The sequence below is a fragment of the Lissotriton helveticus genome, chromosome 9 (assembly GCF_964261635.1).
Source record: "Lissotriton helveticus chromosome 9, aLisHel1.1, whole genome shotgun sequence".
NCBI lineage: Eukaryota > Metazoa > Chordata > Amphibia > Caudata > Salamandridae > Lissotriton > Lissotriton helveticus.
The window spans coordinates 345,385,621-345,400,461 of record NC_136070.1 but is presented as its reverse complement, the minus strand read 5'-3'; the positions used below and the strand labels follow the sequence as shown (position 1 = coordinate 345,400,461).

The 14,841-nt window shown below is 47.1% G+C and overlaps 1 protein-coding gene across 1 annotated transcript in view; it reads right to left on the bottom strand.

The window, feature by feature from the left end:
• Positions 1-14,841, bottom strand: part of LOC144781303 (sodium/potassium/calcium exchanger 4-like) — a 492,418-nt gene that overhangs the window by 125,406 nt on the left and 352,171 nt on the right. Inside the window, exon 13 of the mRNA XM_078660074.1 lies at positions 3,535-3,649. Within this exon, the coding sequence (XP_078516200.1) occupies positions 3,535-3,649 (115 nt within the window). The remainder of the gene's footprint in view (positions 1-3,534; positions 3,650-14,841) is intronic.

Here is a 14,841-nt window from a genome sequence, read left to right as displayed (position 1 = left end):
TCGATTTCTTCTTCAATTGTTTTGGTGCTGTTTAAATTCTTTACACTTGCTCATTTGAATGAGCAATGCTGCTCAGAGCCACATCTAACCAGGTTTGATCTTCAGGTTTAACAAACGAAACCTACTGGTTCTAAAGGGGTTGGTAAGTATTATATGGTGAGGTTGCACAACCACAACATATAATACACTTTATTACCTCACAGAGTGTTAACGCAGTGGTAGCAGTTTTGGCCCTGGTGGATTGAGCCTGCACACCTCTGGAGCTCTTTCAAAGTGCTTGGCAGATCTTAATACAGAGAGCAATTTATTGAGAAATGGTCAATTTTTGCACAAATTTTCTTTTCCTTGCTCTGCAAAATCATTCAAAGATCTGATCATCCACTCGATGCTCATTTGTACAATGGAAATAGAAACGCGATGCTCTTTTAGCGGCCCACTGATGGAGTCGCTCTTCATCCTTAGAGGAATGCCATGAGGTGATGACCTAGCTGACATGAAAAGAAGCAACCATGTATCATAGAAAGGAGGCTTGAGTCCTTCAAACCAATTTATCACAGAAGAAGGTGGTAAATTATGGATTTACAGAGAGCCGAATGTTCGCTCAAATTTCTGACTACTGTTATTTTGATATAAAAGACTGTCTTCAAGGTCAGAAGTGTTAAGGGATAACTATGCAATGGATCAAAATGGGTGTCCAGCAAAAATCTGAGGACTGGGGTTCAATTCCCACAGGAGCACAACAAAGAATTTGGGTGGAAACAAATGTTGCAAACCTTTCAAAAACCTCATCACAACTAATTTAAATAACTAAGACTGATCCAGCAACTACAAGAAGGCCAAAATAACTAATAAATAGCCCTTATCAGTGCCGACGGAAATTCGTTTCCAGGCAGGAGACAGAACAAATAGTGGAACTTCATACAACTATGCCTGTAAAGGATCAATTATCTGGTGCCGCACCAGCCTACAAATTTGCCCCAACAGGTGGCGTACACTGATTTTGTGTAGGGATGCCTCGCTGCTAGGATGACATCAACGACCTTGGGGTGCAGATTGAAGGAGGTAAACTTTTGCCGTTCACTTTCCAAGCATGGAGACGAGCACTGTGCAGGCCCGGGTGAAACACCGTGCCCTACTGCTGTTACAGAAAAGCAGTAGAGGACCAATGCTGATGCCCAGGAGTTTTGGGTACCACACTCTCCTGGCCCAATCCGGTGCCACTAGGATGACTTGGGCCCAGTCGTTCCTGATCTTCTTCAGAACTTGGGGTCGGAGAGGCTGTGGAGGGAAGACATGCAGGAGTCATTAGTCCCACTCCAGATGGAATGCATTGCCAAGCAAGTGCTACTTTGTAAACTCAGCGGTAGTGAAAAGATTGAGCAAACGCACTCCTCAATGCTGGAAGATAGCCTTTGCCACCTGCAGGTGCATTTGCCATTTGGTGTCTGCTAGGCATCTGCAGCTGAGTGCCTTCTCTGGTGTTTAAACATCCCATCAGGTGGTTCACCACCAGAAAAATCCATTGGTGGTCCAGCTACTTACAGGTGCATGGCCTACTGACACAGGGCTCAGTTGCCCACTCTGCTTCTTATAGAACCACCTTTTCTGTGATGTTGTCAGTAAGCACCTGCATCAGCCTTCGTTTGATGATGAAAGGTAGAACGGCCTTCAATAACAAGAGAAATACCCTCAACTCCAACAAGATGATGTTGAGTCGAGTCTCAGCTGGAGACCAGAGTCTTCTGATTTCCATCTCTTTCAGAAGGCCTCCCCAACTGATTAGCGATGCATCCATGAACACTGTCAGGTCTGGGTGGGGTAAAGAGAGGGGCCAGCTACTGAGCCAAACACAGTCCTGTAGCCACCACTGCAGACCTTTTGTAGTGTCTACCAAAATCGGAATCAAATCCAACGAATTTCCCTGATGTTGTGCCGAGTGGAACTCCAGCTCCTACAGCATTGCCAGCCTCTGCCATCTTGCATGAGACACCAGCAGGATGCAGGAGTCAATATGCCAGCAGCCTTAGATCACCCACACTGAGATCCGGGACTGAGGCTGAAACATCAAGCTCACAGCCCAATGTCCAGGACTTTCTATTGTGGGCAGAAGCACAAAACATTACTAAATTGAGAATGGTTCAGATAAAGGGGAGGGTCTGCCAAGCAGTCGGTGTGACTTCAGCTCATTGATACTGAACCTCAACGATGTTAAGTTTGCCATTGTCTGGAGGTGGTTGAAGACTGCCAGGGAGGAGCCTGCTTCCAACAGTCATTGAAATAGGGGAAGATAGGCAACCCTGACCTCCCTAGATTGTGCTTCGACCACCACCATCTCTTTCGTAAACTTCTAAGAGGCACTGGTGAGGCCAAAAGGGATCACTGAAAATTAAAATTGATCCTGCCCACTGTGAACCACACGCAGCGTAAATAAGCATCCTGCACACCCCGTCCAGTCTTCAGGGTTCAAGGTAGACAGGATCTGGGGAAGCATGAATATTTTGAATTTGTCCTTCTGCAGACAGGTATTGAGAAGGTGAAGATCTAAAACAGGCGAAGACCTCCGTTTTCCTTTGGCACAAGGATGTAGTAGGAGTTACACCCAGTTCCTACTTCAGAGGCTGGAATCTCTCTTTTGCATCTTTGGCTAAAGGGAGGTAGACTTCCTGCCTTAAGTTTGACAGAAGGTCCTCCGTCAGCCACCTGAAGGTGGTGGAAGATGACGATGTGGTGAGGAAGAATTGGAGGGCATAGCCCCAAAAGAACAATTTGTAGGACTTAGTTTTGACACTCACTCAGGTCCTGGGAGCCTGTGTCTGTTCTTCACCCTCTGTGCAGCACAGCTTGGGTGGAGAGATCTAAGTGTGCATGTCGTTTGGTCATCCTAAGATGGCTGGCCACACTGACATGCGCACTTCCAGTGCCCACAACTCCTCCTCGCTGCTGCAGCTGCTGTCATTCAGGATGGCCGGACCCCAACCTTTGTCTCAGCTCAGCAAAGAAAAAGAAAATCATAATAACCTTATTTATTATCATTATATTTTTCATGTTTTCACTGCTGAGAGAGAAGTGGGGCGACGCTCCTCCACCTTTAGGATGGAGCCGCCGCCGGCCAGCGCCTCACACCTAAAATCGGTCTTAATCACAAACTGATTCCCCATGGAAGTTCTGCAACTCTCTCTTTTCACAGTTCTTTTTAGTGCCTGCTGCACAGTAGTTTTTTATTGTGATATGTGTGCCTTTCCTGTTCTATTTCACTCAAAAGCACAAACCTATACCTGGAACTCCCTTAGACAGCATTCAGTATACAGTCCTAGAACTGAATATGCACGTCCCTTCCTATGAGTCTGTGCAGATTTGAAATGCACTCAAGCCCTGTGAGAAACATACACTTCTCTGAATTACATCAGGCCCCTTCGCTCTGTATCTAGTATCTTGCCCACCAAATCCCTCACTCCAATTTTCCTCAACTTACGAAGAGCAGATTTAGTGTACAGTAATTGCTGTCCATGAAAAGGCAACTACTCCCTCACTCACCTTGTCTTGCCACAATCACGCTGGCTATGCAGTCTGGTACACTTGATCCGGCGGCCAGAAAAGTAATGCCCATAATAACGTCCGGAATCCCCAGAGTATATCCTATAACAGTTACCTGAAAATAGAGGAGGAGAGATCGGTGGGTACCAAATCATGCTGTGGGGCCCATTGTCGAAGGGGTGTCCAGTAGCCGTGCTTCACTGTTATAAGTCATGTGAGAGCACCTCCAGCCAGCACCAATCCATTAAAATTCGAGTTAAGATAAGTAAGATCAGGCATCCTTTGAGCCCTGATGACATTGCAGTGTTGACTTGCGGCCCTCTGCCTCTCCCACCGCTCAAGTGGCCACTTTTGCAGCTGGTTTCCTGATTTTTGTGCCTACCGGCACTTAAATAGCTCCTGTCTGGCTTGTGCATCGCGGAAAGCAGCCTGCTGCCCTTACCTCCCTCCTGCTGCTGCCTGCTAGTCCACGCTAGGGTGTGCCTTTTCCCTCTCACCACCAGACTAGTGGACTTCATTTCCCAGTGGCCCCGGAGGTGAGGCCAGCTGGTTTCCTGATTTTGCTCCTTCCTGCACCTCTATAGCTCACCTGCGGTTCCTGCATCGTGCACGTCAGAGCTCGGAGAAGGCTGGGCCACCCCTCTTTTGCCACACTCCAGCTTAAGGTACTGTGCCTACCCACCTGTCCCTGCGCTGCCGCTACCCCATAACTGTTCTTCCCCTGACTGCTGTTCCTGCCCCAGCGCTGCCGCTCCTCCTGTGCCATCTCTGTGCTTCCTGCTGCTACTCCCTCTGCGCTGCCACTTCTCCTGCGCTGCCACTCCCTCTGCGCTGTACCTGTGCTCCCCCTGCTTTGCTGCCCCTGTCACTGCGCTGCCTCTCCCCCTGCCCTGTCCCTGCGCTGCCTCCCCGTCACTGCACTGCTGCTCCTCCTATGCTGTCCCTGCACTGCCACTGCCCCTGCCCCTGGACTGCCTCTCCCCCTGCATTGTCCCTGAGCTGCTGCCCTCCTGTCATTGTGCTGCCGCTCCCTCTGCACTGTCCCTGCACTGCCTGCTGTCCCTGACCCTGTGCTGCTCGTCCCAGGTCATTTCCCAGTGCTCAGCACCACTAGGACCACCCACCAGGACCACTAAACGAGGCCACTGCACAGCTACGCAGCGGGGGCACCACCAACACCCAGCTCCAGGACCCATGGCCCTCCCGCTACCCAACATTACACTGCAATAGAAGTCCTGGACCCCAGACGCTGAAACACCAGCTGCGTCTCCTCCTCCCCAATATTCACCAAAGGGTCCTTCACTGCCACTTTTCTTCCGATACAACCTACGAAAGATCCCGCACCACTCCTGCTCACAAGACCAAGAACACCCCACAACCACTCCACTGTATCCTGCTCAATACCCGCTCTCCTTGCAAACACACCACGGATATCTGGTACACCATCACCACCGTCGCATGGACGTTGCCTTCATCACCTCTCCTCAAACCCTGACATCACCACTGCCTCTCCTGAAGGCTACAAGATGATACATCAAGACCTCACCAACAAACAAGGCAGAGTCATCGTCATCATCTTCAAGGAATCCATCCAATGCACCATCACCAACGAGGATCCCACACCTCAACTTTCTACTACAAAGTGACAGGAAGACCACCATAAGAGGCACCGTCGTCTACAGACCCTCAGGACCCTGAGCAACATTCTGTGACACCATCTCAAACCTCATCGCCCCCTAGCAATCGACTCTCACCACTATGTCCTACTCAGCAGCCTCAAGTTCCACATTGATGACCCAAACAACGCCAACTCCATTGCCCTCCTGGAGAACCTGAGCAACATCAGCTTCACCCAACTGGTCATCGAACCCACGCACAAAACCAGTCACAAACTTGACCTCATTTTCACCTCCAGTGACAGAATCAAGTTCAGCCACACCACAGAACTCACCTGGACTGACCACATCATTGTACACTTCACCATCACTGACATTCAGCGCACCATCACCAGATGTCGGATCCCCCACCACAACACAGCTGGAGCAAGGCCACCAAAACAGTGGTCGCAGGTCCTCACCACCTCCCAATCTGAGCGCACAACAGACCTCAATCGGGCTGTCCAGAACTTCACCGCCTGGATCATCGACTGTGCCGACAGAGCTGCTCCACTGAAACCTAAAAAATCCAACAAAACCTCCAAACATGCCAGCTGGTATACCCCAGAACCCAGGACCACTAAGCACAACTGCCACCAACTGGAGAAATATGATGCGCCACCAAGAACCCCGCCAACAGAGCAGATCACAAAATATCACTGGCACATCAAGTAAGCCAAGAAAGCAGCCATCACCACCCGCATCAACTCCGTGGCCAACCAAACAAAAGAACTCTTCAAAATAGTCAAAGAATTTCCCAATCTAACAACCATAGAGAACACCATCCACCCCTCCCAAGAACTTTGCGACACTGTCTCAGACTACTTCCACAGCAAGTTCACCAATATCGACAACAATTTCAACCTCCTGCCCACCACCCTTAACCCCAACGACCTCTACCATCCAGCGTACATCAGCGAAACCATTACCACCTGCTCTCTGCTCGCTTCCCTGACCACCTCAGCCATCATGCCTTCCATCCACTCTGGGGCGCCCACCGACCCCTGCCCCCACCACATCTACAACCTTGCAACAAACTTAATCAGCACACAACTCACCAGCATCTTCAACAGCTCCATCTCCACAGCAACCTTCCCGGACAGATGGAAATGCGCTGACATCAGATCCCTCCTCAACAAAGCCTGCGTCGACTCCAGCAATCTAAAAAATATTCTTCCTGTCTCCCTGCTCCCATACCCGGCCAAAGTACTTGAGAAAGCCATCAACCAGCAGCTCATCAAATTCCTGGAACAAAACCACCACTGAACACCTCCCAATCAGGATTCTGTATCAACCACAGCACTGAGATTGCTGCCACAGACGATATCAGAATATTCTTAGACTGTGGAAAAACGGTGGCCTTGATCCTCCTCAACCTCTCCGAGGCTTTCACACCGTCTCTCACAACACCCTCTTCAACAGACTCCTGAACAGAGGCATACAGCACGACGCCCTCAAGTGGATCGCCTCCTTCCTTACAGGACTCCACATAGAGCATCTGACTGCCTCCCTTCCCCTCCGCCTCAAAGACATCATGTGTGGTGTACCATAAGGATCATCCCTCAGTCCCACCCTGTTCAACATCTATATTACCCCCTCACCATCATTGTCAGATCCCATGGACTCAACATAATCTCCTATGCAGATGAAACTCACTCACTAAGGACCTATCCAATGCCAAACCAACTTCTGCAACACCATGACCAACGTAGCCAAATGCATGAGAGACAACTGCCTCCAACTCAACTCTGACAAAACTGAAGTACTGATCTTCCGGATGGATACCTCCGCATAGGACAAAAGCCTGCAGATTTTAACCTACACCCACACCAACCTACCATGCACGCAACCACAGCATCATCCTCGACAGCCAACTGACCATGAAACAGCAAGTCAACGCAGCCGCCTCCTCCTGCTTGCACACTTCACATGCTAAGCAGAATCTTCAGATGGATCCTAACCAACACCAAAAAGACCGTCACTCAGTCCCTTGCCACCAGCGGCTTGACCACAGAAACAACCTCTATGCTGGGATCTCTACCCAGCTGCTCAGAAGACTTCAGACCATACAGAACACTGCAGCCAGACTCATCCTGGACCTCTCCAAATGAACACACATCGCCCCCACCTGAGAGACCTCCACTGGCTACCCATCCAGAAGAGATGCTAGTTCAAGATTCTTTCACACCCCTACAAAGCCCTCCACGACCTAGGACCTGCCTACATCAACCATCAACTGCACTTCCACCAACTATATAGACACCTGTGCTCCTCGTCACTCGTCCTCGCACACACCCCTTGCATCTGTCACAGCCTAATGCGGTGGCCGCTTCTTCTCCTGCATCACAGCCAAGAACTGAAATACCTTCCCCTCCACCTCCGTACAGCCCCCTTGCTGGCAGACTTCAGAAAGAGACTCAAGACCTGGCTCTTCGATGGAGACACATGACCCAGATACCCCTAGGGGTGACAGTGTTGCACTTTACAAATGCTGATTTATTGATTGATTGTGACCAAGGGTTGTGGAAGGAGAAGGAGCGGAGCTACAAAAATTAAACACACCTCTAGCAGCCCTATGTACTTTAATTTCCTATTGCTTCCTTCATGACTAAGGTTTCAAGATTTCTTTGTGTTACCAAGGGCACAGCGCTCCAATTCCTATTTTTATTTAGCAACCTAATGCATTCTGGGAGTTGTAGTTCAAGTGCAATGGGATATATATCACAACTGTAACATACAGATATAATTATCGTTTGTTTCAGAACAAAATACAGGCCATCATATCATGCTGCAAGATTGCAATTAAAGTTTATTTGAATTATGAGATAGTTTCTCTTTAGACAATATGGCGGACATGTAATGCAGCACCAGGCGTCTTGTAGTGTTTCTAGAAACAACAGACTCCCAGGTGCAATGGATATCGTGTAGTGTAGTCTTGGGCATATCTTTCACCTCCCGTGGCTGTTGTCAAGATTATCTGACCCTTAATTCCTTCTGCCAGTTGATAGAGGTATAAAGAAAGGGGCCAGGGGACACAGAGTTGCAGGGCGAACCATGATTTTGGCATCCAGACATGTAGATATAGGCTGTCCTCGCTAGGTAGAATACGTCTGCCCATCACCAGGTGTCAATCTCAGATTCACCGGGACTGCTAATACTGAAAGGTAGAAGCGGATTCAGTCAAAGTACATAGGTGTAACATCCCTCATACCCAGCTGTGAGGTCTGCCACAAAATAAGCTGGCAGAACGTAGGAGGATAAATACTCCAGTGGAAATGAAATGGAGGCACAGAGGCCGCTTCAGGGATGGTGGACAGGGTCTATTCTGCAGGCGATGGCTGATATTAGAAGTCTAGTTCTCTCCAGTGTGTGGTGTCCAACTACTTCGGGTACCTCTTAGGTAGACTGTGAGGAGGTAGGAGCTAGGAGCTCACATGCTGGCCTTGGCACAGAGCAGATTAGTGGATCAACTAAAATTGGTGTATGCAAGATGTTGGAGTGTTACATACACTGAAAATGGAGGGAGGGCCTTCCACCATCTTGAGCACACTATTTAGGTTGACTAAATTAACACACCTGAAAACAATGATTTGTAAAGGAAAGATAAGGACAGGAGCACTGCATCATTGGTGCTATAGAGTCAGATGGTAGTAATGAACCAGAATATCCTGAATAGCAATAGTGCTGCTGAGGGAATCTAGCCAGCCAAGGGCATCAACTGCTACTGTGGCTGCCACTAATGCATATCAATGCACCCCTCCTTCCTGGAAACATGCTGTTTGAACATGGGCATTCATGGACAGAGTGAGTCTGGGGACACAGAAGGATGGTGGTCACTAACTTGATGTGTTTATGCCTATTTTGTTGAACAGCTCAGGAACGTCACCCTTTGGTAACATCACATCACTATGTGAAACCAGGATTAATTATATATTAACCACTGTGGGCCTCATTGTACCTTCCTTGTACCTAAAGTGTACCATGTACCACTGCAACTTGTTCTGCAAAGATTGAAAAATGGCAGGACAATGCCAACCTTATAACTCGAAATGGCTGAACACCTTTTAATGATAACTGTTGGGAAGCACTCAGCCAATCACCCATACTTTCAGCTCAAGAAAGCTTATACACAGGAATTTGCCTTGTTATCCTGCAGTCTTTTTGCCATCAGGCAATCACAACTCTGTCACTGAAGCAGACATAGCAGGATGGCTTCTAGCACGGTTTGTTCACCAGGAACAACCTAGACATCCCATACTGGTGTGCCGCTCATCCAATGACACCCTCCTATATACCCAGATGGCAATTCACGCTGAAATGGTGAGATATTACACTTCGATGCATGTGTCGTCCACACCCACACCCACAGACTTAGATGCCATAGACTCCTTTCTAACCTCCACACCCTTACTTAACATATGTCTTGTTCAGTGACTTGAACTAGATAATTTTATAACCCCATTCGAGATCCAGGAGGCTATACGTGCCCTGGCCACAGGGAAGGCCCCAGGTCCGGATGGTCTCCTGATTGAATTCTACAAAGCATATACCAGCTTCCCCCCAAATTCCAGACACTCTATAAGAGGCCCTCCAGATCACATGTCTGCTACCCTAGCTTTACCATGCACTACTTACCTCTCTGCCGAAACCGAATCATGACCCCTCTGTTTTAGGCTCGGACCGGCTTCTTGCATAGCTCAACACAGATTACAAAATATGTCTCAACATATTAGCAGACTGTCTGGCCCCTTTGGTACCTACACTCGTACATCCCACTCAAAATGGGTTCGTCCTGGCTCTGAAAACCTCACTAAACTTGCAGAGATTTTTTAGGGTTATGGAGAACGGCCCTCAGATGCCTAGTCCTGTATTTGATTCCCTGTAGCGGATTTTCCTAGTTTCAGTTCTGCTACGTTATGGTTGGGCATCAGATTTATTAATCTAGGGAAATGACTCTTCACCCAACCAGAGACATCTTAAGGATTTTGGGGTTTCCGGGCCAAACCTATTTTGGGGCGCTGTTAGCAACAACTTTGAATTAAGGATTTATTTTTAGAAAAAACACACCCATTGATCATACCTTAAAAGTTGAGCATTAGTAGAAGAAAAAAGACAAACAAGAGGCAATTGCTTATTTAATATCAGCATCTGTTCCCTTTGACATCCCTCCTTTTCTCGAGTTGCCCTTGGATTGCCTTGATCCACATACAGCACACATATTGGCAGGGAAGTGGACCGAGGGAAGGCCGTGTATGAGACTGTGGTATGCTTGCAAACATTCTATGAACAAGAGTTGTAGGTAGTTATTACAGCTTGACTATTTAGCCAGAGCCTACATCGTCCATGCCTTAAAACATGTCTGCACACAACCACTGACGAAGGAAAAGACCAGAGCCTTGATTTCTGGTCCAATAACAATCCCGACAGAGCTCATTATCCCCTCTGCTCTTTGCACTGGCCATTGAACCACTAGCGGTCACCCTTTGCGCATACGGACATGCCTGGGGAATACCACTGGGAGACAGATTACACTCAGTATCACTCTTTACTGACAACCTACTCCTATATCTACCCAACGTCCACATGATTACCCCAGACATAGGGCACATATTTCACAAGTTAGGGATGATTGCCTGACTCAAAGTTAAATGGGAGAAATCATTTCTCTACTCCTTCAGTGCCAATGTCCCAGACCCTGCTTACCACATTGGAAGTGCCCATCTCAACTTGAAACCTGTTACATTCTGGTATTTAGGTATCCGCATTTACTGAGGTCCGGTTGAGCTATTTTACGGTAATCTCAACCTCAAGGTGTCCTCAATACATGCACAATCAGCGTTTTGGAAAACTCTTCCACTTTCCATCACTGGGCGGGTGGCCCTCGTTAAGATGGTCATGCTGCCCCACCTACTGCACTATTTTGCTCACCTCCCCCTTTACGTCCCTAAATCCTTTTTCTGAATGCTTGACAAATTCACAAGGGACCTTCTTTGGACAACACCAGATGTAGAGTGACACCTCAGAAACTCCAAATGCCAACCACTGAAGGAGGACTATTGGTCCCCAACTTTGAACAGTCCTATTTGGCTTCTCAGCTGCAATGGGTGGCCAAGTGGCTTTCAGGATTTAAATTAACAGACATCGCCACGACAACCCCAGCCTAGAACCACTTTCACATTGTACACCTCTTAAACGCTTGCACCAGACAGCCAACCCCATCCCCTGCACTGGTACACATAGTGCGCCAATGTTTTAAACATAGTCTCCTAATTACCAAAGCAGCTCAACCACATGCCTCTGCCTTTCCACTCCTAGGCACCCCAAGGGGAGACCAGATCACCTTTGCAAGGGAATTTGTCATTGCCCCTCCCTTCATTAATACTGGGTGAGCATGACCTCTTGGTTAGCAGATTGCACAGTGCCCCATATCTGGGTGATCTGCTTGTTGGGCCTCACCTGGAGGAACAATAAGCACAGAGATACCACACGGTTTATAGACCTGGGGTTGCTTCTTGCCAATCGTTTAATCACCCTGAGGTGGATATTATTCTAAAAAGCAAAGAAAGCTGAAATAATTAGCCCCACAATGCAGAAGACTCCTCATTTTAAAACTAAGCAGAGGTTGAACAGGCTAGGAGCATGTGGCTGCGAACTGTTTACTTAATGCTCGCCACAGAGTTTTGAATGCCACAAGTGTCAATCCTTGCAAGGTGTGGTAAATAGTTCTATGTAATTTCCCTCTCTACCACTGCATCAGGATGTCTTGTGACATCATGGAATGTTAAGTGCCTGACTCTAGCTAGAGAGTCAGTTGGTCATCTCAGGCTGAGGAGCTGGATGCTCTCTCCTGGTGGGGTTTTCTACTTATATCTTACTATCCTGTAACCTGCCACCTATATACCTGTCAATAAAGAGGGATCTAATACTACACCTGGACTACGCATCATTCATTGTGTACCACAGTTTGGCGACGTTTCTTGGACTAACCTGCGCTACAAAGAAAGAAGATAGAAATTCACCTATAAGGAAACCAAGGACTGTTCTACTTTCAAGTAAGTCGATTTCCTGGAGATCAGAGTAACGCCCAGTAAACCCCACCAGTGTCCTATTCAACTTGGACAGCCTGCACCCTGGGCGTCTGTGTTGTGAGAGCTCTAACTGCCATCCCTCTGTCATCTGGAGTCTAACTGTTTCTACTTACAAGAGCCACTGTCTCAACAGGCTTGATCACCCTGTTGTGCCCTCTAGTCTTCTTGTGAACATTAACAGTAAAATTTTAATACTAACACTGTGTATATTTATCGAGTTTCACACAGTGTGGGGAATCCTTTTGAGCGCTATTTATGTTTCCTCTAGCGCTCGCAGTACTCTCTCAAGCACAGCAACCTTCACCTGTAAAGTCACGTTTTAATTTCTTTTGGTTGGTTTTTCAAAGAACAGTGCCCTAAGTATTCCTTAATGTACTCCTGTGGAATACAGCAACTTCAAGTTCAAATACTTTAGCAGCGCTATTCTGAATCAGCGCATCCAGGCACATTGCTTTCAAGTGTGTGATCTGTTTTAGTTCGTGTGCAGCACATGTAGACAAGCGTAGCAACATTAAAGAAAAGCCTTTCTTGAGACCTGCTGCACTTTTAATTGTTACCGGGAAGCTCAAAACTGTCTGCGCAGAAATCTCTCATGCCAAAAGTACAGTGTTCGTGTATCTTGCTGCATGGCAACTCAACAGGGTGATATTATTACATTTTGGTTACTGCCTCAGCGTTAGTTTACCTTGCCAAGCTCTTTCACTCACCGTCCTGCATACCTATGTCCGTTGGACGACGGTTGGTCAACAGAGATCTTCTCTTCTTCCTGTCTGCCGCCCATCTGATGACGTCGATGGAATACTTCGGGAATTGGTGAAGCGAGATTCTCCTCATGTCCTGTGACGCCTGTGACGCAGCTCTTTGAACGCTTCTCACGCCGATACGACCGACGTGCCAGCCATCTTGTGGTTGTTTGAGTCGCTATAGCAACAAGTGCCAATCGTAACATTTACAGTGAACGCATGAGTCTCAGAGCGGTTTATTTTCCTTCGGTGATATACACACCTGTGTATATTTGAAAACTCTGCATCATCTTCATGGTACTGACCATCATGTTTTGTTTAAAAGAGGTGTGGAGCAAATGAGAGGAAGAGACAATGCTCATGGACTTGATCACTTTTTACTCGGCTGAAAGTCCACGGCGACTTCTAGGAGCTCAGCGGCGTCTGCAAGGAGCAGTGTACACAGACCCCGGGTGAGAGGTCGCTCACCGGAGCAAATAATTTTTTGTGAATTATCTGAGTTATATTTAAAATTATTAATTTTTCAGTAGGTATTGTGGGTGGGTTTGTGATCGCTTGTAGTCTCTAGCAATGACCACTCTATCTTTAAGAAGTTCTTCGAGTGTTTTTCTCATAGAGTATTGTTGTATATTGTGTCTTCTGCCATGATGATTACATTAACCTACATATAGAGTCACACAGAACTCTCTCTGAATGGTCTAGTACTTTATGTTATTCTCTTTAGTGGAGAGTTTAGTTTCCAAAAGCAACATCAAAACCCTAGGGTGTACCCTAATTTATGGGAGGGTGTGAGGCTAGTCAATGTCTTATTTCTAAACTAGGGTGATGTTGTATCTTATGGTGTACCCTGTATATAAATATAGGGGATGTTGAAGTCTTGGTCTCACAGTGTGTATCCTGTGTTTCACCCTGCTTGTACAGCTAGGGTGTTTGTGTCTAGTTAATACCCCATCCATGTACTTAGGGTTAGTATATATGGTGTACCCTTACTTAGGGGAGGTTGTGGGGTTGTGGTGCCAGTCAGTACCTACATTTTGTTTCCTGGGGACTTGTCGTTAACCTTTGGTGAAGTTACGTTGCGCACTTTTCACGTGGTGTACCCTTTTATTAGGGGAGGTAGTCTGCATGTAACTAGTTTGTTAGAAAGTTTCAAAGATTAGTATCTTTGTGTACCTTTTCTGAGGAAGGTGGTGTGCGTTGTCAGCGCCGCCATTTAGTGATGTTGTCTTGAACAAATTCTACATTGTTCAATGGTGTACCCTTTTGTTAGGGGAGGTTGGTCTAATTTGCATCACTCTCTGTGGGTAGTTGAGGTGCGTTGTCAGCGCTACCTCTTGGTGTAGTTGCTCCACTATTACCAGTGTGCAGCTACTGTGTGCTTTGTTCCAGGGGCGTTAGTTTCCTCTGGTGTACCCTTTCCTGGGGAGTTGTTTAGTTCCACAGTTTAAAGATTGCCTTCCTTGGTGTACCCTTGAAGGGGAGGTTAATAGTGCACGTCATGCACTAGTCTTTATCACAAAGGCTTTCTTTATCTGTGTGGGTTGATAGTTCTTCTTATTGTGCTTATTTCCATTTTGCACTTACATTGTCGTTCAGTTGTTACACCCTGCTTGATTTGCCAGGATCGCTACCTTGTTTATTAAGGAGGGTGGATGGGCATGTTATGTAATTTTGTATGTAATTTTACATTTCTTTCTATGTAATTTTGCATTTCTTTCTACATGTCACTTTTAATTTTCTCTCTGCTTTCACGCTTGAAATTCCTGCTTTTCAAATTGTCTCTTTGACTAGCTCTTGTCTCTTTGGTCTTCTCTATATTCT